Below are 24652 nucleotides of genomic sequence, written 5' to 3'. Positions count from 1 at the left end.
GCTGATGAGAAGATTACATTCACTACAGATTACATCGTGCACCTTTCTAACAGGTCAGAGAATAGAACATTTTTGTGTGAGTGCTACTTTAAGTAAATAAAATATAATAAAGCTTGTGGCCTTAATGGTATAATTTCAAATGATTTCAATATCACAAGATGACTTATTTCTCCCTGTCAAACCACCTACAGAAGAACAATGTGCATCCTGTTGACTATAGCCTGCTGCATAGAGCATTTACTTTATATACAGGAGTGGAGTGTACAATTTCCATAATAGTTTTTAAGTAGAAATGCTAGTTCGACTGCTAGCCTCTTGGCATCTGCTGCCCTCTTCTTGGCTGCCAAAAAATGTTGGTGTGGCATCACAGATTTCCCTGGTTCCACTACACTCCTGACACTTATATTTTTCAGGAACTGTAAATATCCACGTATTCTCCAGGCTGGTCAAAGTTTATGTGGGACCAGATTTACAGGTTATGGATGGATACTGACAGAGCCTCTTTAAGGCCTTTAACACCTTTCACTCTTGGACACGGTCTGTTCCACCGCATCTTAATCCTGTACCCCTCAGCTGGGAATTACAGACTAGTTTTCAATATTCCGCAAAAAATATGGATGACATCCTTGTGCATTCTGTTTTGGCCCCTGATAGAACAGTACTATGCTTGTCCGTTATGCGGACAATAATAGGACATGTTTTATCCTTCAACGGAACAATGGAAATATGGAAACGGAAGGCATACGAAGTACCATCCGTTTTTTTTTTTGCAGATACATTGAAATGAATGGTTCCGTATATGGACCGTATACGGGATGCAAAAAACAGAACGTAAATGGAAAAACAAAAAACGCTTGTGTGCAAGAGGCCTTACAGACACCATTGCAAGAATAATATTGCCAGCCTTGAATCTGCAGAGAGAGAGAGAAATAGAGTAAAGGAGTACTACAATCTCTATCCCGGCCAAGATCCATATATTGCTATCTGGGAAGATTTGCTCTGAGAATTGTTTGGAACTTTGCTTTGATACCATTGGATGAACTACAACTCCCATTCTGCATTTTAGTAAAGAGAAAAGTTTATATTCTACAAATAGCCCGGTTACTGACTCCAGCATCATACACTGACCATTGTATCTACATCTCCAGCCTTGCACCCACACTAAACCCAAAACACCAAAGGCATCCCAACTACCATCAGGCAGGAGCCCCAACATTAGGGTGTGCCCTCCCATCACTCCCCTAGCCCTAGGGAGCATCGGTGTGTCTATTGCCATTGTAAACTATTATTACAGTCAAAGCCACTAGCACTTCCATCCCCCACTCCTCCAGGCTTGTGGCAAGGGCATTTGGACTCAAATTTTGGTGAACAGGCAAAAATAATAAATAAATCAAAAGTATGGTTTTATGGGATATTTTTAAGTTGAAACAAGATCAAATACAATATTTTTTTATTGGAGTTTAAAAATATCATGCAGATCTAAAGTACTGATAATGTTATACCTCAGAACAGATAATACTAGCATAATCAAGGACCAAATACAAACAAGCGAGATTAGTGCATACATCATTGATTGAATTCTTTCCAAATATCTTCATTTTGTTACTTCAGATTTCTTTAAATAACCGGCCCAAAAAAAAGTTATGGCTTTAAAAGCCACGCGTACAAAAAAAATCTAAACAGAAAAAATTAAAATGTGTCTGGTCATGAAGGGGGGATGAGGGGCAATGGCCAGTCTTACATAGTTAAGTACATAGGTTGAATAAAAACACAGTTTTATCAAGTGCCCCCTTTCTCGACCTGATTAGAAAGGCCCAACAGAAGCCATAGGGGCTTTCCTCATGTGTGTATGCCCTACATTATCAATTTATTTAGTGACACAAACCTAACTTTGAATACATGATTATTAGGGTACTTTCACAATAGAGGCAGGGGACTCCGGCAGGCTGTTCCGACGGGTGAACAGCCTGTCGGATCCGTCCTGCCGCTAGTTCATGTGTGCCCCCGTACTGCCGCTCCGTCCCCATTGACTATAATGGGGTCGAAGTTTCGGTGGCAGCACGGTAGCGCACGCCGAGAGGAAGCCAGACTAAAAATACTGCATGCAGTATTTTTAGTCCAGCTGCCTCTCGGCGTGCGCTGCAGTGCTGCCGCCGGAACTCTGCCTCCACCCCCATTATAGTCAATGGGGAGGGAGTGGCAGTCCGGGGGCACACATGAACTAGCGGCAGGACGGATCCGACAGGCTGTTCACCTGCTGGAACAGCCTGCCGAAGTCCCCTGCCTCTATTGTGAAAGAAACTAGCCTTACTCACTAGAATATTGACCAATGAGACCAAGAAAAAAAGGTTGAAACTCAAAGGGGTATTCTCATCCCTAGGATATGCTATAAATGTCAGACAAGAGGCAGGTCCGATCTCTAGAACCCATTCCTATCTTCAGAACAGGGCTCCTAAAGTGAAGGAGTGCACACCATGCATGCATGGCTTGCACTCTAGTCATTGTTATGGGACTGCCAGAGAGAGCTGAGTCAGTTACTTTCTTCTCCTTTCACTTTGGGGACTGTATAGAGTTTCAATTTCCAAGATACTGTATGTAGGCTAATAAAATATAAGGTCTTATGGTGTTTTATGGAAAAGTCTTCTTGGTATATACTAACCAATCTTTAAAGGGAACCTGTCACCTGGATTTTGTGTATAGAGCTGAGGACATGGGTTGCTAGATGGCTGCTAGCACATCCGCAATACCCAATCCCCATAGCTCTGTGAGCTTTTATTGTGTAAAAAAAACTATTTGACACATATGCAAATTAACCTGAGATGAGTCAGAGCTTGAAAATATGACTCTTCTCTGGTCACACAAGTAAGACATGACTCTTTTATGTTAATTTGCATAAAAGGCGAGGAGTACAAAAATGCATAATACTTATTGAATTTGTCTGCAAATGAAATTAAAAGTGTAATTTCTATGTTTAGGGTAACACAATGAACATTTAGAAATGCTCAGTGAGGGTAGCATAGTAGAGATGACAGGTTCCTTTAAAGGGCTTTTGTGGTCCTTTTATTTGATGGCCTATCACCCTGCACTCCTGCCGATCAGCTGTTTTGTGTTATATCCAGCGGCAGAAGTCAACGCCAGAACTACAGCTTCGTCCACTGAGCTGGGTACTACAGCGCTGCTCCCATTGAAGTGAATGGGAGCAGAGCTGTAGTAACCAGCTCTGTTCACAACACACAATGGACAGAGCTGCTTCAGAATATCTGATTGGTGGGGTTGTAAGGTGTTGAATCCCTGCCAATCAGATACTGAGGAAAGGCTATCACTATGACTGGACCAGAAAACCCCTTTAATGTACAATCTACCATATTTCTAAATTTGTCATTTCTATGCATGTTATTACGATTAAAGAGTCTTTATCGGCAACAAATTGTTACAATAAATGCTGTGAAACAAAATCTGTATGCTCTCCATACCTTGACTTGTATAATAATTTTGATTTTTTTTTTTGTCTCCAGAATTTACAATCAAAAGTTTCTGCACGCATGTGGACATCACCTCCTTTTCCCAGCTGCAAATTTTACGTTTGGATGGTAATGAGATCCAAAGTAATAATATTCCACCAGATACCCCCTTATGTCTGCGAAATGCTGATATTATCAATATGTAGTTAGCAAAGAGAAGATATGACATATATGCTTTATTAATTTCTTCTATCTGCTCACAAGTCTCTCATTACTGGAAGTGAAGCATGGAATATTATATTAAAGGCAGAATTTATAGTTTGCAGACTGATTAATAATGCATCGCTAATAAGCTAACAGAGTCGTTGTTAGATTACTTACACCACTCTGAAGATACTCTAAACTCGATTGTAATATCATTGTGCACAGAACAAGCTGATGTAATAATGTAATAATTACAATGTCTTAAAGGAGTTGTCTCACCTCGAACATTGGTGGCATATTGCTAGGCAATGGGGGTAATTTATAAACCTGAAATACACGTATATTAGACAAATTTTAAGGTGCAGATTGGGATGCAACGGTTAGTTGCGCCTCAATCTGTGACTTTTCCCCACTTACACCAGGTCTAGAAAATGGTTTAGGCTTAGAAAATGGCCTAAATATAAAGCAGCTCAGAAGCTGTCTTACATTTAGAACTATTACGGGATGTGCCGAAATTATGTAGAGGTAGAGGTCGGCGCCTCTACAAAACTTTAGTGATCCACCGCCAGAGCAGGAGCTTTATTAACAAATGACCCCCAATGCACTCCATTAATTTATATGAGAGCTCCCAAAATAACCCAGAGCCGTACTCAGCTATTTTCAAAAGTTGAATAAATATTATTGGAGTGCACCGTGCAAGTGTGGACTCTACTCCTTGCATTCTTTGAAACTGCTGGAAATAGCTGAGCCAGTGCACCACTATTTTCGCCACTCCCATAGAAATGAATGCAGGGCAGCCGCGTATGCACGGTGCGCTCTTGTTCTCTTTGGCAGCTTTGTTTTAGAGATAGGTGCCGGTCGTAGCGATATGCCACCAATGTTCAAAGTGAGACAACCCTTTTAATATAACCCAACATTTAAAGGCTATTCCCATTACAGAATGTTATTTCATATAACTAGAGGATCCAGCTGTCGACTTCTCTCCTCCACAGTAGCATTCTCGCTCATTCACTGTGAAGTTACATGCAACATAGTCCAACTAAAGGGAATAAAGCGGTGTGAAGAACATCTCCTGTGGAGTAACACTAGAAAGAAGCCTCAGGGCCTGCCTAATGCTAATGCTGCATATCAGTGAGCCTCCTAGCAATCAGATCACCTCAGATCTGTATGTCCCATTGTAGTGATATTCCATCACTTACTGTGGTGGGAAAACTTCTTTAATTAGAACCTGTCACCACAAAATGCAGTGAATGTGTAGCATGTTATAGAGAAGCTGAACGGATTGAGATATAGTTTTGCTGGAAAAGAGTCAGTTAAACTCAATTTTTATACATGTAAAAAGTTATTCTGAGACTTTTTTATTTCATTTTCCAATCCTTGTTGAGATTAACATATTTTGCACTGATTCCTATAGAAAGCTGTACTTCTGGTCAAATAATATGCTCATGGAGCTTCCTTGACCACATCCCATACATGTGCACGTGATCCTAGCCTAGTTACAACCCACAATGAACGTGTCTGTCATCAGTGATGACGTTCATGGCCTGCCCTGCTCTCCATAACCACAGTGCATGTGTGAGAATTAATCTAGCGCTGTAGATACAATACTATCTCACACCCTAACCAGGCTTTCTGTTGTATGCTCTACAGCGCTGGCGAGAGATTCATTCTCACACGTGCGCAGGGGTTATAGGAAACAGGGGGCAGGCCATGAATGTGTCATCACTGATGACTGACACGTTCATTGTGGGTTGTCACCAGGTAAGGATCACATGCACAATGTACAGCCAGGAAACACTTTTAATAAGTATCAATAGAAAAGATGTTAGTGTGAACAAGGGGAGAACATGAAATAAAAAAGAATTGTAATACCCCTTTAAGTCTCTGCTTTTTGTAAGTTCAGTTGTACATAGGAGAAGTGTTATTAGTGCCTGTCAGATATCTCTGTATACTCATTTAGACAGAGAATACTATAAGTCACTGGTAACAGCCAATTAGGCCGTCTTAAGCTCATAGAGCAGAGATTTAAATAAATACAATTACAAATGTTATACAATCTTTTCCCACAAAACTCTATATCAATCTGGTCTGTAGCATGCTGCCTGCACATTGCACTGCTTTTGACGATGACAGGTTCTTTAACCAGTGGTGGGGTGCATACAATAAAAGGTATAAATAATGGTCAGTCAGTGTTTTCTAGGCTGTATTCACACAAAACAGAACTACATAAAGCTATTAGAGCTCAATAAGGGCATTAACCCCCCCAAAAATAAAAAATAAAATAAAAGATTGAGCCTTTTGATAACAGGCCCTCTAAAACTTAAAGGCGTTGTCCCATCTTAATATTTATGGCATATTGTTAGTATATGCCACAAATGTCAGATAGGAGTGGGTCCCAGAGGTGAGGTGGGACTTGTACCTATCTCCAGAATAGGGCCCCTAAAGCAAAGGCAGAGTAGCTGTGCATATGTGACCACACTCCATTCACCACTATGGGAGCTCCAAAAATAGCTAAGCACCGTTTTGACTATTCCAGCAGTCCCAGAACGGCAAATGCATAAGACACGACACAAGCGCGGTGTGCTCTCCTTTTCTTTGGAGGTTTGGTTCTGGGGATAGGAGTGGGACCTGTGTCTATCTCACATTTGTGGCATATCCTATCAATAAGCCATACATTTTAAGACAGGAAAAACCATTTCATCTTTATTGATCCATGTTAAAATTATAACAGCGATATATGGGTCCACAGAATAGTGCATTATGCAAAATGTCAAAAATATTGGTGTGCTTGGAACATGTCTTATTAGCACTATATATGAATCTGTTGGAGGCTGGATATGCAAATCCCCATCTCTACACTTGCATTGCAGCCTTAAGACACAATACTGCTAAAATTGATATGGATACACAAGCCAGGTGTCCCTCCAAAATGTTTCGCCCAGAGCTGCAGCATCCTCAGGGGCTCGGGATATAAGGAGAGCTAGTGCATTTTAACTCACTGTTCTAAATCATTGTTATCATTTTAACAAGGATCAAAAAGGTTGTTTTACAGGTTCTCTCTTTTTGTTCTTGATGCCAAAATTGTGTTCTCAAATAAACGTTATATCGTGAACTGAGTGTACCATGTGAGATAAAATAATACGTAGCTTTTATTAATCTCTTTTAAAATGAGTGAGACAGTGTTACTAAAATTCTTGCACATGCACTTTTGTGCGTATGGCTCTTTGCTGAAAGAAGGGGTGTCAGGTCTATTGCCATTTTATATGAAGAAGCTCTGCCACTGCACTGATCGCTCCCTGATGAACCATTGTATTATGGAGAAACACGTCAGTATAGAACTTGCAGTCAGCTATTAGAGGAGGGGATATACAGATCAGGCCCAAGGTTCCAGCGGCTGGGGGTCGCTCTTTTCAGGGCGAGTGCTCCGACTACAGCCAGTTAGCCAATCTCCCCACTCAAGACTAGAGTTAGGGTAAGAGACAATTAGGCTAAGCTTTACAGGAGTAATATCTGTTGATCTCGCCAAGAAGCTACTCCCATCATAAAACCGCCTAGCCCCCACTAGGGCAATAGACCTGACACCCCTTCTTTCAGCAAAGAGCCATACGCACAAAAGTGCGTGTGCAAGAATTTTAGTAACTCTGTCTCACTCATTTTAAAAGAGATTAATAAAAGCTAAGTATTATTTTATCTCACATGGTACACTCAGTTCACAATATAACGTTTATTTGAGACTACTGAGCTAACAGATAGTCTGTCATGAAAAGACAGTCTATCCTACATCGGATATTTTCAAAATTGTGTTCTATTTCATTTTCATTTCCTTCCCCGGGCTGCTGTACTACCAACATATGAATTATTACTATTACATAAGCCTATGTTCACAATGTGTTTACAGAGTATGTTTAATGTATATGTTAAATGTGTCTGTACTAGTCTTCAAAACTCAAAGTATAAGATAACAGTGTCGTTTTGGCATGCATATCTTTTTCACTGTACTGAATTGTGGGGTAAATGACACTTTCACAGAAAAAGAGATCCTGCACAAACATTCTATGCAGTTTATGACACACAGATGCATATGTCAGTGCTATATGATTGACAACTTCTCCTAGTGTATGAGACTGCAAACACAGTGTGAACAGAGACTAAGGCGGTCATTTATTAAGACCGGCGTTTTAGACGCTGGTCTTAATATTCCCTATAGCTGGCGTTGGATCTTCCGGCCTCTACATAACTTCGGCGGACCCACCGCAGCTTCTAAATGTAAGACAGACTAAATGTAAGATGTCTTACATTTAGACCATTTTCAATGCCTAAACTAGGTGTAAAAAATAGTAAATGAGATGGTCCAGCCAGCCTGTCCCCTTCCCTGCCCATGCCATGAGCACTTTTTTAGACCTGGCAAGAGCGGGGAAAAGTCGCAGATTGCAATCTGCACCAGAAATAAGCCTAATAGAGGTGTATTTCTGGTTAGTACATGACCCCCTAAATCTTTTAGGTGTTTCTCTACAATGTTATATCAGATTTTGGTTTTGTGATGTTCCAAAAAAATACCATTTCCTTTTGTGGGGGACCTGTTTGCCATAAATGTATTAAAAGTTCAAAACATACTGAACCTAAAACATGTTTACTTCCTGCTTTTTTACTATACTAAGCTTTGTATATCTTTCCAGGGCTTATGTACATATAACAATTTCAATAAAAATGCTTTTATTCATTCATACATTGTCTTCTTGCTACATGCTTGCACATTTTAAACAGTACACTGAATAATGCAATTGTATAAGTATATCTAAGTAGAAGATTTCAGATAGTTTCAGTAACTTTTAATGCTCTGTTATTTCCAAAATGACAATATCAAGCACCACAAATGAACTGAATTTGACTAGGTCCCCCTCAACCAGAAGAAAAAAAGACAACAATGATGACTGGAGAGTTGCAACCTCTTCACCACAATACTTGACACAGAAATGTCTATAAACATATGACTGTGTCTGGTACTACTGCCCAGTCCATGCAGGTGAATATAAATATGTCACTTTGTCATGCAAAGCAGCAAAGGATTTGCTACCAAATGATGAAAAAAACGTAAGTGCATATATAAAAATTTCCTGTTGGGCTCCCTCTAGCCTGAATAGAAGGTGAGATATGGTGTGGCATGGAGGCATACAGGTTCCATATGGTATCCTGTGGCACATTTACCCACAGATATTGAAGCTGGTTATGTTGATCATGCACACTAATAGGTTGCCAAAGCTGATTGGTGATTAATCTGGTGATGGGACAAGCCAAGGAAATGTTGCAGTTTGGTGGAGACATTCCTGAGAAACAAACTTGTGTGTGGGCGAGCATTATCCTGCTAAATAATGGCAGTTGCTATGAGAGGTAACCCATGTGGCCGCCACATGTCCTGCACTTATTGCTGAGCTATTAGTATCCCTCGTATCACTACTAGGGGTAACCAACTGTTGCAAATGATAGTTCCCCAGATCATCACACCAGCAGTTGGTACAGTTTGTCACTCTACAGCAAAGTCAGGATTGAAGCTCTCACCAGAAGGACTCTATACTAAAAGCCCAACCATCGTGGGATCCCAAGCAGAACCTGGATTCGTCGCTAACAGCCGATTCAGACCTGAGCGTTTTACAGCGCGTTCCTACGCGCTGTAAAACGCTCAACAAGGAGAAACCAATGCTTCCCTATCGGCATGGTTCTCACCTGGGCGTTTTACAGCGCGTACGATCGCGCTGTAAAACGTCCGACGCCCCAAGAAGTTCAGGAGCTTCATTGGGGCGTAGTGTCGCGCGTTCCCGGACATAGACTTCCGGGAACGCGCTACAATGGGCGTTCGCTTGTCTCCGCGGCGCGATTGTAAATGCCCATACAATCGCGCATACAGAGCGTACGTTCAGTACGCTCTGGTGTGAACCCAGCGTAAAGACCAGTTCCAGTCTGTAGCAGTCCATGTTTCTCGTTCATAACACCACTGCTAACAAAGGCAACAATGGCTGGCTGTCAATAGCAGGACACGTAATAGGTGCTACGGCACAAATTTTCCTTCTGCTAAGCATCTGGAATCGGTCCGGGCAGAGACAGGAGTGTGTAGTAAAGGTGCCCCATGCGCCTGTTTGATGGATTACAAAACTGTTGGCGTTGCTCATGCTGATCGGTGGATCAAATGATCTTCTGTACTAGTGGTCTGTTGGTGCTTCACCGTGCATCACGTAATCACTGCTCCCAACACCACCTCCAAACAGCTAGGTCATAATGACCTAGATGGCGGGCAATTCATTAAAATAACTGTCCTGCTTCTCTCAGTCCAATGATGTGGATTCTCTCAAATCAATGTATTCAACATGGCCAAAGGAATAAATCAATAGACCTAGATGGCCTACAGTACATATAAAAATAATGCTTACAAAATGTTTAAAAGGATTTTCAAACTGGCATATGACGAGTAGAGATGTCCCGAACTATTCGCCGGCGAACAGTTCCCGGCAAACATCGCTTGTTCGCGTTCGCCGCGGCGGGCGAACATATGCGATGTTCGGTCCGCCCCTATACGTCATCATTGAGCAAACTTTGACCCTGTACCTCACAGTCAGCAGACACATTCCAGCCAATCAGCATACCCTCCCTCCCAGATCCTCCCAACTCCTATCAAAAAGCAAGGACAGCATCCATCTTAGATTCATTCTGAAGCTGCAGTGTTAGTGAGAGCAGGGAGAGTGCTGCTCCTGAATTAATAGGGAAAGCGTTAGCTAGGCCAGTGTTCTGTGTCCACTACAGTCCTCAAAGACTCATCTGCTGTAAGGACAGCGTCCTGACAGCACCCCAAAAAGCCCTTTTTAGGGCTAGTACATCAGTCTGCTTTTTTTATTTTTTTATATATATATATTGCAGTTGCCTGCCAGTGTGTGTCAGGCCCACAGAGTGTACTGTGCCCACTGACAGTGCCCACCACTCATATCTGGTGGCACAGTAGCTTGCAGATAAAAAAGGAATACCATTTTTTTCTCTGTAATATAATTGCAGTTGCCTGCCAGTGTGTGTCAGGCCCACAGAGTGTACTGTGCCCACTGACAGTGCCCACCACTCATATCTGGCGGCACAGTAGCTTGCAGATAAAAAAGTAATACATTTTTTCTCTGTAATATAATTGCAGTTGCCTGCCAGTGTGTGTCAGGCCCACAGAGTGTACTGTGCCCACTGCCAGTGCCCACCACTCATATCTGGTGGCACAGTAGCTTGCAGATAAAAAAGTAATACATTTTTTTCTCTGTAATATAATTGCAGTTGCCTGCCAGTGTGTGTCAGGCCCACAGAGTGTACTGTGCCCACTGCCAGTGCCCACCACTCATATCTGGTGGCACAGTAGCTTGCAGATAAAAACGTAATAAATATTTTTCTCTGTAATATAATTGCAGTTGCCTGCCAGTGTGTGTCAGGCCCACAGAGTGTACTGTGCTCACTGCCAGTGCCCACCACTCATCTGGTGGCACAGTAGCTTGCAGATAAAAAAGTAATATTTTTTTTTCTCTGTAATATAATTGCAGTTGACTGCCAGTGTGTGTCATGCCCACAGAGTGTACTGTGCCCACTGCCAGTGCCCACCGATCATATCTGGTGGCACAGTAGCTTTCAGATAAAAAAGGAATACAATTTTTTCTCTGTAATATATTGCAGTTGCCTGCCAGTGTGTGTCAGGCCTACAGAGTGTACTGTGCCCACTGCCAGTGCCCACCACTCATATATGGTGGCACAGTAGCTTGCAGATAAAAAAGGAATACCATTTTTTCTCTGTAAAATAATTGCAGTTGCCTGCCAGTGTGTGTCAGGCCCACAGAGTGTACTGTGCCCACTGCCAGTGCCCATTACTCATATCTGGTGGCACAGTAGCTTGCAGATAAAAAAGTAATACCATTTTTTCTCTGTAATATAATTGCAGTTGCCTGCCAGTGTGTCAGGCCCACAGGCTGTACTGTGCCCACTGCCCACCACTCATATTGGGTGGCACAGTACCTTGCATGCATAGTACCACTAATATAAAAAAAAATGACAGGCAGAGGCAGGCCACCCCGCAGGGGCCGTCGTGGTCACGGTGCTGTGATTTCCTTTGGCCCTAGAATAATGCCCAGTGTTCAGAGGCCATGTACCCTGAACTCGAAAAGTTCTGAGGACATAGTTGACTGGCTAACACAGGACACCCAATCTTCTACAGCTTCCGCTCGGAACCTTGACTCACCATCCTCCTCCAGCTTAGCTTCGGGCACCTCTCAAGTTACCACTCGCCCGCCTGCCGCCACCACCAACACTAGCACCACAGCCGCTTCACTTGATCTGTCATAGGAGTTATTTACACATCAGTTGGAAGAAATGAGTGATGCGCAACCCTTATTGCCAGAGGATGTAGATAACAGGGATATGTCTCAGTCAGGCAGCATTACACACATAGACGTACGGTGTGATGATGATGATTTTGTACCCGCTGCTGCTTCCTTTGCTGAATTGTCAGATACAAGGGAAGCGGTTGATGATGACGATGTGTCCGTGGATGTCATGTGGGTGCCCGCTCGAAGAGAAGAAGAACAGGGGGAAAGTTCAGATGGGGAGACAGAGAGGAGGAGGAGACGAGTTAAAAGCAGGGGGAGGTCGTCGCAAGGAGCTAGTGGCACAGTCAGACAGCATGTATCGGCACCCGGGGTCAGCCAGACAGCACACCAATCAACGCATGCTAATGCCACCACCAGAATGCCGTCATTGCAGAGCTCAGCAGTGTGGCATTTTTTGTGTGTGTCTGCCTCTGATAACAGCGATGCCATTTGCAACCTGTGCCAAAAGAAACTGAGTCGTGGGAAGTCCAACACCCACCTAGGTAGGTACAACTGCTTTGCGAAGGCACATGATCTCACATCACAAACGCCTATGGGATCAACACATGAGTACAAGCAGCACACAAACTCAAAGCCGCCATCCTCCTCCTGGTCCAGCATCTTCAGCCACGTCAACCACTGCTGTCCTCCTTGCCCCCTCTCAACCACCCGCCACTCCGCCTCTCACCTTCAGCAGTTCCTGCTCATCTGCCCACAGTCAGGTGTCTGTCAAGGAAATGTTTGAGCGTAAGAAGCCAATGTCACAGAGTCACCCCCTTGCCAGGCGTCTGACAGCTGGCTTGACGGAACTGTTAGCCCACCAGCTTTTACCATACAAGCTGGTGGAGTCTGAGGCCTTAAAAAAATTTGTAGCTATTGGGACACCGCAGTGGAAGGTACCCGGACGAAATTTATTTTCACAAAAGGCAATCCCCAACCTGTACTCTATTGTGGAAAAGGAAGTCATGGCATGTCTGGCACACAGTGTTGGGGCAAGGGTCCATCTGACCACTGATACCTGGTCTGCAAAGCACGGTCAGGGCAGGTATATCACTTACACTGCGCATTGAGTAAACCTGCTGACGGCTGCCAAGCATGGAATGCGTGGCTCTGCAGAGGAGTTGGTGACACCGCCATGACTTGCAGGCAGGCCTGCTGCCACCTCCTCTACTCCTCCTACTCCATCCTCTTCGCTAACCTCCTCGGCTGAGTCCTCTTCTGCTGCATCTTGCTCCACATCAACTGCACCCCCCAGCTCCCCAGGGGCTATTCCACATCCCGGATACGACAGTGTCACGCCATCTTGGGGTTGACTTGCCTGAAAGCAGAGACTCACACCGGACCAGCACTCCTGTCCGCCCTAAACGCACAGGTGGATCAGTGGCTGACCCCGCACCAACTGGAGATCGGCAAAGTGGTGTGTGACAACAGAAGCAATTTGTTGGCGGCATTGAATTTGGGCAAGTTGACACATGTGCCGTGCATGGCACATGTGTTGAATCTGATCGTACAATGCTTTTTGCATAAGTACCCAGGCTTACAGGATGTCCTTAAGCAGGCCAGGAAGGTGTGTGGCCATTTCAGTCGTTCCTATACGGCCATGGCACACTTTTCCGATATTCAGCAGCGAAACAACATGCCAGTGAGGCTCTTGATTTGCGACAGCCCGACACGTTGGAATTCAACACTCCTAATGTTCGACGGCCTGCTCCAACAAGAAAAAGCCGTCAACGAGTATTTGTATAGCCGGGGTGCTAGGGCAGCGTCTGCGGAGCTGGGTATTTTTTTGCCACGTTACTGGACGCTCATGCGCAATGCCTGTAGGCTCATGCGTCCTTTTAAGGAGGTGACAAACCTAGTCAGTCGCACCAAAGGCACCATCAGCGACATCATCCCATTTGTTTTCTTCCTGGAGCGTGCCCTGCGAAGAGTGCTGGATCAGGCAGTAGATGAGCATGAAGAGGAAGAGGAAGAGTTGTGGTCACCATCACAACCAGAAACAGCCTTATCAGCATCGCTTGCTGTACCTGCGGCAAAGCTGGAAGAGGAGTCTGAGGAAGAGGAGTCAGAAGAGGAATGTGGCTTTGAGGAGGAGGAAGACCAACCACAGCAGGCATCCCAGGGTGCTCGTTGTCACTAGGGATGAGCGAACCCGAACTGTATAGTTCGGGTTCGTACCGAATTTTGGGGTGTCCGTGACACGGACCCGAACCCGAACATTTTCGTAAAAGTCCGTGTTCGGGTTCGGTGTTCGGCGCTTTCTTGGCGCTTTTTGAAAGGCTGCAAAGCAGCCAATCAACAAGCGTCATACTACTTGCCCCAAGAGGCCATCACAGCCTTGCCTACTATTGGCATGGCTGTGATTGGCCAGTGCAGCATGTGACCCAGCCTCTATATAAGCTTGGGTCACGTTGCGCTGCACGTCACTCTGCTGATTCAAGCATAGGGAGAGGTTGCAGCTGCGACGTTAGGGCGAGATTAGGCAGATTAACTCCTCCAAAAGACTTCATTCTGTGATCGATCTGCAGCTGTGGATCATTGAAGTGCTAATATTGACTTGCTCACTTTTTTGAGGCTGCCCAGAGCGTTTTTAGATCACTTTTTTTCTGGGGTGATCGGCGGCCATTTTGTGACTTGTGGTGCGCCAGCACAAGCTATCACCAAGTGTATTTAACCATCAATAGTGTGGTTATTTTGTGCTATATCCTACATCAGCTGCAGGCTGAGCCTGTGTCACCGAAGTGCATTTAACCATCAACAGTCTGGTTATTTTTTGGCCATATACTACATCAGCTGCAGGCTGAGCCTGTGTCACCGAAGTGCATTTAACCATCAACAGTCTGATTATTTTTTGGCCATATACTACATCTGGTGCAGGCTGAGCCTGTGTATCACGGTCGGCGTGACTATCACATACGTGACACAGAGGGAGGGAACAAGGAAGGCCCTGCCCAAGTGAGAGGGAAGGTGGTGACCCCTGACTCACCTAGCGGCTGGCACCTGGCTGCCCTGACGTCCCTAGACGGGTTCCTCACCCATACGCCGATCACGTGCCTAAAGCCCTGGCTTTCCCTAAGCTGAGCCCTAGATAGTGAACAGGGCGGTGGGAACACTAGTCCGCACCACTAGCTCTAAAGGAAAACACCAAGGGAAGGACAGACAATACAAACTCAACATATAATCCCAGGTGGGCAGTGGCGTATCCAGGCTATGGCAGCCATGGCTAGTGCCATAGGCGCCAAGCGGGGGGGGCGACGCGGCCGGCGGCAGGGCAGAGCAGGAGATGAGCGCCTCCATTGCGGAAGCGCTCATCTCCATAGTCATCTGTATTGCCGTCCTCAGGACGGCAATACAGATGCCTGTCTGTGCTGCGGCAGAGGAGGGAGAGGTGTGTCCCCTCCTGTTCCTCTGATAGGCTGCCGGCTTAGTGCTGGCAGCCTATCAGAGGCCGGTGATGGCGCGATGACGTCATCGCGTCGGCGACGCGATGACGTCATCGCGCCATCACCGGCCCCTGAGCCGTATAGCGAGGGACACACAGACGGAAGAGGTGGCCTGCATCGCATTGCTGGAGGTAAGTATAAGTGTATTATTTTTTTTAATTTTTTTATATAGGTACAATACTGGGCTGGCACATAATAAGGGGGGCTACTGGGCTGGCACATAAGGGGGGCTACTGGGCTGGCACATAAGGGGGGACTACTGGGCTGGGCTGGCACATGATAAGGGGGGCTACTGGGCTGGCACATGATAAGGGGGGGACTACTGGGCTGGCACATGATAAGGGGGGACTACTGGGCTGGCACATGATAAGGGGGGCTACTGACACATGATATGGGGGGGCTCTGGCTACTGGCACATGATGGTGGGGGGGGGGGGGCTCTGGCTACTGGCACATGATATGGGGGGGGGGGCTCTGGCTACTGGCACATGATATGGGGGGGCTCTGGCTACTGGCATATGATATGGGGGGCTCTGGCTACTGGCACATGATGGTGGGGGGGCTCTTATTTCTGGCACATGATTGGGGGCACTCTGGCTACTGGCACATGATATGGGGGGCTCTGGCTACTGACACATGATATGGGGGGGCTCTGGCTACTGACATGATATGGGGGGGCTCTGGCTACTGGCACATGATGGTGGGGGGGCTCTTATTACTGGCACATGATTGGGGGCATCTATGGGGGCACATCTTACTGCAGATTATTGGGGGGCACTATAGGGGCATCTACTGAGGCTAAAAAAGAAGATATTTTATATGGGGGCTCTGTATAGGGGCATTTTATACTGGGACACATTATGGTGGGTACTATGGGGAAGGGGGGGGCACTATGGGGGTCATCTACGGGGGCACTGAGAAGGGGTATTTTATATTGGCACATTATGGGAACATTAGCTCAACTGGGGGCATTACAAATGTTTTGCATATTATAAGGAGAATTATTACTACTGGGGGGGCATTATGGTGGGCTTTATTACTCCCCCATGGTATGACCCCCTAGTAGCAGCACCAGCCTCTCCCTGCTCTGCTATCCCTCTGCCCTTTCTCCAAATCCTTATTATGAAATCTTTCTCATTAGGTTAAAGCACAACATCAGCTCCGCCGAGCCCCCGGCCAAAGTGTTGAAGTGGCGTCCGAGATCCCCAAGGGCCAAGTTAAGTAACTATAAGTTTTTATGGGGGTTCTACAAAAGAGCTTTTTTTTTTTTTTTTTTTGTTAAGGTTATCTGAAAGATGGGTTTAAAATATTTTGACAGGGGCGCAGTTTCAGTGCTTGCCATAGGCGCCATTTTCACTAGATACGCCTCTGCAGGTGGGCGACAACAGGAGACAACAAGAAGCCCAACAGGGATCCGGAGGGTAGCACTCTGGAACGACAACCAGGATTCACAACTCCAGTGGGTCAGTATAGATGTCCAGGCAGGAAGCTCTATAACTGGCAACTAGAGAAGAGTGAGGGGAGAATATAAGGAGGTTGGGAGTGGCAGACAAGAAACAGCTGAGGAGGAGAAGCTACGGATCCCTGATTGAGACAAAAAGGATAGCAAGGCAAACACAGAAAACAATCACTAAGAAACAACGTGATCTTTAGATATAGAGCGCGCAGCCACCCGCTGCGACCTCCTGACCCCGGGTATAACGGAGTCAGACGTGGCTCTTGATACCCTCGTGACAGTACCCCCCCTTTCACGAGGGGCCTCCGGACACTCAGGACCAGGTCTCTCCGGATGAGAGGCATGAAAAGCCTGAATTAACCTGTTGGCGTTTACTTCTGACGCTGGAACCCACATTCTTTCCTCGGGACCGTAACCCCTCCAATGCACAAGATACTGAAGAGAGCGGCGGACCCGACGAGAATCAACAATTCTGGCTATTTGAAACTCCAGATTACCATCCACAATAACAGGAGGAGGTGGCAGCGGTGATGGTTCTAGAGGTAGAACATACTTCTTGAGTAACGATTTATGGAAGACGTTATGGATCTTAAAAGTCTGAGGTAGCTCCAGGCGAAAAGCCACAGGGTTAATGACGGCTACTATTTTATAAGGACCAATGAACCTAGGGCCCAGTTTCCAAGAGGGAACCTTCAACTTAATATTCCTAGTAGACAACCACACATAGTCATTCACCCCTAGGTCCGGACCTGGCGACCGTTTCTTATCGGCCATGCATTTATATTTACCACTCATCTTTTTCAAGTTAACTTGCACCTTCTGCCATACCGAAGAAAGAGATGAAGAAAACCTTTCCTCTTCGGGAACCCCAGAAGACCCCCCCTCTTTGAAAGTACAAAATTGGGGATGAAAACCGTATGCACCAAGGAATGGTGACTTGCCAGTGGACTCCTGATAATGATTATTTATGGCAAACTCAGCTAACGGTAAATATGATGACCACAACTCTTGGTTTTCAGACACAAAACACCTTAAATATGTTTCTAGGTTTTGGTTGGTACACTCAGTCTGTCCATTCGACTGAGGATGGAAAGCTGAGGAAAAGGACAAGTGTACCCCCAAACGGGAACAAAAAGCTTTCCAAAACTTAGAAATAAACTGGGTTCCCCGATCTGAAACCACATCGGAAGGGACCCCGTGAAGCTTCACGATTTCACTGATAAACACCTGAGCAAGAGTTTTAGCATTAGGAAGTGCGGGTAGCGCAATAAAGTGTACCATTTTGCTAAACCTGTCTACTACTACCAAAATAACTGTTTTAGCCGCAGACAACGGTAAGTCAGTGATGAAATCCATCGACAGATGTGTCCATGGCCTATTGGGGATAAAAAGAGGCAATAAAGACCCTGCTGGACGTGTATGAGAGACTTTCGCGCGTGCACAAGTAGAGCAAGTAGACACGAAATCCATTACATCCTGACGCAACCTTGGCCACCAAAAACGACGAGATAATAGCTCCAAGGTTGCTTTACTACCCGGGTGCCCAGCAAGTGCCGAATTATGATGTTCTTTTAATAATTCAAGACGCAGGTTTAACGGTACAAACAATTTCTCTGAGGGGCAAGAGGCCGGGGCGTCCCCCTGGGCCTCTAACACCTTTCCCTCTAGAACAGAGTGTACAGCAGAGACAACCACTCCTCTTTGTAAAATAGGTACCGGATCACTAGCATTACCCCCTCCAGGGAAACTACGAGATAACGCGTCTGCCTTGGTATTTTTTGCCCCAGGACGATAGGTGATTACAAAGTAAAATCTGGTAAAGAATAGCGACCACCTAGCTTGTCTAGGGGTGAGACGCTTAGCCGATTCTAGGTACAGAAGGTTTTTGTGATCCGTAATCACCGTGACGGGTGGATTGCTCCCTCTAAGAAGTGACGCCACTCTTCAAGCGCCAGCTTAATCGCCAACAGTTCCCTATTTCCAACATCATAGTTCTTCTCTGCAGAAGATCATTTTTTGGAAAAGAAAGCGCAAGGGCGCCATTTGCCAGGAGACGGACCCTGAGACAATACAGCCCCCACTCCCACCTCTGACGCATCTACCTCAACAATAAAAGGCTGGGAGACATCAGGTTGAATTAGAACAGGTGCCGAGGTAAACCTCTCTTTTAGAGAGGAAAATGCATTTTTAGCGGCGTCAGACCATTTAGAAAAATCAGTCCCCTTCCTAGTCATGTCGGTAAGGGGTTTAACGATCACTGAATTATTTTTAATGAACTTTCTATAGAAATTTGCGAAACCCAAAAACCGTTGTAGGGCTTTAAGGTTCTCAGGAAGATCCCAATCTAAAATTGCCTGGACCTTCCCAGGATCCATACGGAAACCTGAAGCAGATAATAGATATCCCAGGAACTGTATTTCCTGAACGGCGAAGACACATTTTTCAATTTTCGCATATAATTTATTCGTCCGTAGGACCTGCAGTACTTGCCTGACATGCACCTCATGTGTTTTCAGATCAGCCGAATAAATTAAGATATCATCTAGGTATATGACTACAAACCTGCCGATGAGATGACTAAAAATATCATTAACGAAATGTTGGAAGACAGCGGGGGCATTGGTCAAAGGCATAACTAGATTTTCATAATGCCCCTCAGGGGTGTTAAAAGCTGTCTTCCACTCATCCCCTTCCCTGATACGAATCAGATTGTAGGCCCCCCTAAGATCAAGTTTGGAGAACCACCTAGCACCCGCAATCTGATTAAAAAGGTCAGGAATGAGAGGAAGAGGGTATGGGTCTCGGATGGTTATCTGGTTTAGCTCACGGAAATCTAGGCAAAAGACGCAGGCCCCCATCTTTTTTTTTAACAAAGAAAAACCCTGCAGCCACGGGTGAAGAAGAGGGTCTGATGTGTCCCTTAGCCAGACTCTCGGAGATATAATCTTTCATGGCTTGTCTTTCGGGACCCGAAAGATTATACAACCTGGACTTGGGTAATTTTGCACCGGGAATCAGGTTAACCGGGCAATCATAAGGACGATGAGGTGGTAGCTTCTGACAACCCTTTTCAGAAAAAACGTCCTCAAAGTCCGAAATAAATGTAGGTGGGGAAGCTATGGAGGCGATTAAGCAATTGTTATTTAAGCAATTCTCTCTGCAATGCTCACTCCACTCCAATATCTCCCTGGCCTGCCAATCCACCACTGGATTGTGCGCTACCAACCAGGGAAAACCCAATACCACAGGAGAGGGAAGGCCCTCCAGAACGTAACATGAAAGACACTCATTATGGTGGTCCCCTACCCGAAGGTGTAAATTATGAACAATGTGGGTGAGGTTTCTCTGAGACAGAGGAGCCGAATCTATAGCGAATACGGGAATAAGTCTCTGCAGCGTACAGAGAGACAAACCCATAGTGCGGGCAAAATGGGCATCTATCAAATTTACCCCTGCTCCACTGTCTAGAAAAAAAGAAATAGACTCCGTCTTAACACCAAAAACAATAACTGCTGGTAACACAAATTGAGATGTTCGTATGGAGGAAACATATACCCCCCGGCTGACATCCTCCGCACAGCCTGGGGTTAGTAGTTTTCCGACGGTCTTTTGTTTTTGAGAAAGGAGGGACAGACATTAATGAAATGACCCTTCCCCCCACAGAAAAAACAAGCCCCCCCCCCCTACGGCGAACCTCAGGAGGACGGACCTGACGAGAAGTTCCGCCTAGCTGCATAGGCTCATCTAAGTCAGTACAGACTAATTGTTGCTTGGGAGAGGTAACCAATTGCTCAGGAATTTTCGATCTCTCCCTAAGACGCCTATCTATTCTGATAGAGAGGGACATAACAGCATCAAGGGAAAGGGGGGTCTCATACAGCGCCAGTGCATCCTTAACCCTTTCAGATAACCCGGAGCAGAACTGACTCCTGAGAGCCGGGTCGTTCCACTGAGTATCCGTAGCCCACCTACAGAACTCTGAGCAATATTCCTCTGCTGACCGATCTCCCTGTAGGAGTCTCCGTAACTTCGACTCAGCCAGGGCGACTCGGTCAGGGTCATCATATATGAGACCCAAAGCCCCAAAAAATCCCTCCACTGACCGGAGAGCCTGGGAACCAGGGGGTAACGAGAACGCCCAGGATTGTGGGTCCCCCTGAAGCAGGGAAATGACAATCCCAACCCGCTGTTCTTCATTACCTGAGGAGTAAGGGCGCAACTTAAAGTATAATTTGCAGGCCTCACGGAACGTCGCAAATTTGTCCCTTCCCCCAGAAAAACTGTCAGGAAGAACAACCTTGGGTTCTGTAACAACCTGGTTACCCATAGCAACCGCTGGGGGTGCGGTCTGCTGCATTTGCTGCTGTTGTTCGAGGACAGACGCCTTCAATCCTGCCACCTCCAAAGACAGGCCTTGAAGCTGTTTTGCCAAGGCAGCAATAGGATCCATATTGGATTCTAAGTAGAGAAAAAAAAAAAAGAAAACATTTTTTTATTTTTTTTTTCTCAAAAAGTAAAGGCCAGTTATAATATCACGGTCGGCGTGACTATCACATACGTGACACAGAGGGAGGGAACAAGGAAGGCCCTGCCCAAGTGAGAGGGAAGGTGGTGACCCCTGACTCACCTAGCGGCTGGCACCTGGCTGCCCTGACGTCCCTAGACGGGTTCCTCACCCGTACGCCGATCACGTGCCTAAAGCCCTGGCTTTCCCTAAGCTGAGCCCTAGATAGTGAACAGGGCGGTGGGAACACTAGTCCGCACCACTAGCTCTAAAGGAAAACACCAAGGGAAGGACAGACAATACAAACTCAACATATAATCCCAGGTGGGCGACAACAGGAGACAACAAGAAGCCCAACAGGGATCCGGAGGGTAGCACTCTGGAACGACAACCAGGATTCACAACTCCAGTGGGTCAGTATAGATGTCCAGGCAGGAAGCTCTATAACTGGCAACTAGAGAAGAGTGAGGGGAGAATATAAGGAGGTTGGGAGTGGCAGACAAGAAACAGCTGAGGAGGAGAAGCTACGGATCCCTGATTGAGACAAAAAGGATAGCAAGGCAAACACAGAAAACAATCACTAAGAAACAACGTGATCTTTAGATATAGAGCGCGCAGCCACCCGCTGCGACCTCCTGACCCCGGGTATAACGGAGTCAGACGTGGCTCTTGATACCCTCGTGACACTGTGTCACCCAAGTGCTGTAAAAATGTGCTTTTACGGTCACTAGAAATAACTTGACCAGCTAAAACATTTCTATTCAACCAAATCTGTACTGTTTTAGCTGGTCAAGTTATTTCTAGTGACCGTAAAAGCACAGTTTTTTTTCTGGGTTAAAAAACTATTCCCAAATTTGCCATTCTTAAAATAACTAGTTTCTGGTATTTGAGGCCTACTTGAAATCTATCCCAAAAAGGATATCTTACATTAAAGGTGCTGATAGTGCCATTCAGAAAAACCTAAGACACACGCTACCGTGCTGATAGAAGTCTGATTCTGTGATTAAACCTATACCTGTCACACTGCGCAAAAAAAAACAGGCCTCACATTTCTATTCAACCAAATCTGTACTGTTTTAGCTGGTCAAGTTATTTCTAGTGACCGTAAAAGCACTTTTTTTTTTCTGGGTTGAAAAACTATTCCCAAATTTGCCATTCTCAAAATAACTAGTTTCTGGTATTTGAGGCCTACTTGAAATCTATCCCAAAAAGGATATCTTACATTGAAGGTACTGATAGTGTCATTCAGAAAAACCTAAGACACACGCTACCGTGCAGATAGAATTCTGTTTCTGTGATTAAACCTATACCTGTCACACAGCGCAAAAAAAAAAAAGGCCTCACATTTCTATTCAACCAAATCTGTACTGTTTTAGCTGGTCAAGTTATTTCTAGTGACCGTAAAAGCACATTTTTTTTTCTGGGTTGAAAAACTATTCCCAAATTTGCCATTCTTAAAATAACTAGTTTCTGGTATTTGAGGCCTACTTGAAATCTATCCCAAAAAGGATATCTTACATTGAAGGTACTGATAGTGTCATTCAGAAAAACCTAAGACACACGCTATCGTGCAGATAGAAGTCTGATTCTGTGATTAAACCTATACCTGTCACACAGCGCAAAAAAAAAAACAGGCCTCACATTTCTATTCAACCAAATCTGTACTGTTTTAGCTGGTCAAGTTATTTGTAGTGACCGTAAAAGCACACTTTTTGTTCTGGGTTGAAAAACTATTCCCAAATTTGCCATTCTCAAAATTGTGGTGAACGGGAACAATGAGGAAAACATCTAATAAGGGACGCGGAAGCGGACGTGGACATGGTCGTGGTGGCGAGTGGGCCAGGCGTGGCGCTGTGATAGGGGCAGGGCTCCAGATGGTCTCTCCCTCCCCCTGTGCTGCTGCCGCCGCGGCCAATAAGAAGAGGGACAGGGCCGGGGGAGGGGATGTGGCCACTGCGCCACCAATGAAGATAACTGACCTGTTAATACAAATGCAGGAGGCGGGTGCCGGAATCAAATAGCCGGCACCCGACCTCTATGACAGGGAGCTGCGATCAGCCTCATCAGCGGCAGTTAACCCCTCAGGTGCCGCTCCCTGTCATAGAGGTCGGGTGCGCTATTTGATTCCGGCACCCGCCTCCTGCATTTGTATTAACAGGTCAGTTATCTTCATTAACATTGAGTGCGGCCCCCCCCCCCAGTATAATAAACATTGAGTGCGGCCCCCCCAGTATAATAAACATTGAGTGCGGCCCCCCCCCCAGTATAATAAACATTGAGTGCGCCCCCCCCCCCAGTATAATAAACATTGAGTGCGCCCCCCCCCCAGTATAATAAACATTGAGTGCGCCCCCCCCTAGTATAATAAACATTGAGTGAGGCCCCCCCCCCAGTATAATAAACATTGGTGGGCAGTGCCAATGAGGGTTAAAAAATAAAAAATTAACTCACCTCCTCCAATTGATCGCGTAGCTGCTGCCGGTCTCCTTGTAATTTCTTCAGGACCTGTGGTGACGTCACTGAGCTCCAGCCTCTATCACATGGTCCATTACCATGGTGATGGATCATGTAATGTATCATGTGATGAGCTCAGTGACATCACCACAGGTCCTGAAGAAAGTACATGAGACCGGCTGCTATGCGATCAATTGGAGGTGGTGAGTTAATTTTTATTTATTTTTTTAACCCTCATTGGCACTGCCCACCAATGATTATTATGTTGGGGGGGGGGCGCACTGTGCCACCAATGTTTATTATACTGGGGTGTTGGGGTGGGGGCACACTGCACCACCAATGTTTATATGTTTATTATGCTAGGGAGGGGGGGCGCACTGCCCACCAATGTTTATTATGTTGGGGGGGCACACTGCGCCACCAATGTTTATTATACTAGGGTGTTGGGGGGGGGGCGCACTGCACCACCAATGTTTATATGTTTATTATGCTAGGGAGGGGGGGCGCACTGCCCACCAATGTTTATTATGTTGGGGGGGCACACTGCGCCACCAATGTTTATTATACTAGAGTGTTGGGGGGGGGCGCACTGCACCACCAATGTTTATATGTTTATTATACTAGGGAGGGGGGGCGCACTGCGCCACCAATGTTTATTATGTTGGGGGGGGCGCACTGCGCCACCAATGTTTATTATACTGGGGTTTAAGGGGGTGCAGGTTTTTATTTTATTAAGGAAGGGTTAAGGGGTCTATT

At 45.7% G+C, this 24652-nt stretch overlaps 1 protein-coding gene across 1 annotated transcript in view; it reads left to right on the top strand.

Moving 5' to 3' along the window:
- FMOD (fibromodulin) overlaps positions 1-4176 on the top strand; it is a 71624-nt gene extending 67448 nt beyond the window's left edge. The window contains exon 3 of the mRNA XM_040421884.1: positions 3516-4176. Coding sequence (XP_040277818.1) covers positions 3516-3667 — 152 coding nt within the window. The 3' untranslated portion in view covers positions 3668-4176. The remainder of the gene's footprint in view (positions 1-3515) is intronic.
- Positions 4177-24652: the final 20476 nt, after the last annotated feature.

Source organism: Bufo bufo, chromosome 3 (genome assembly GCF_905171765.1).
Source record: "Bufo bufo chromosome 3, aBufBuf1.1, whole genome shotgun sequence".
NCBI classification, from domain to species: domain Eukaryota; kingdom Metazoa; phylum Chordata; class Amphibia; order Anura; family Bufonidae; genus Bufo; species Bufo bufo.
The sequence above is the reverse complement of the archived record's forward strand: the minus strand, read 5'-3'. Positions and strand labels throughout refer to the sequence as shown.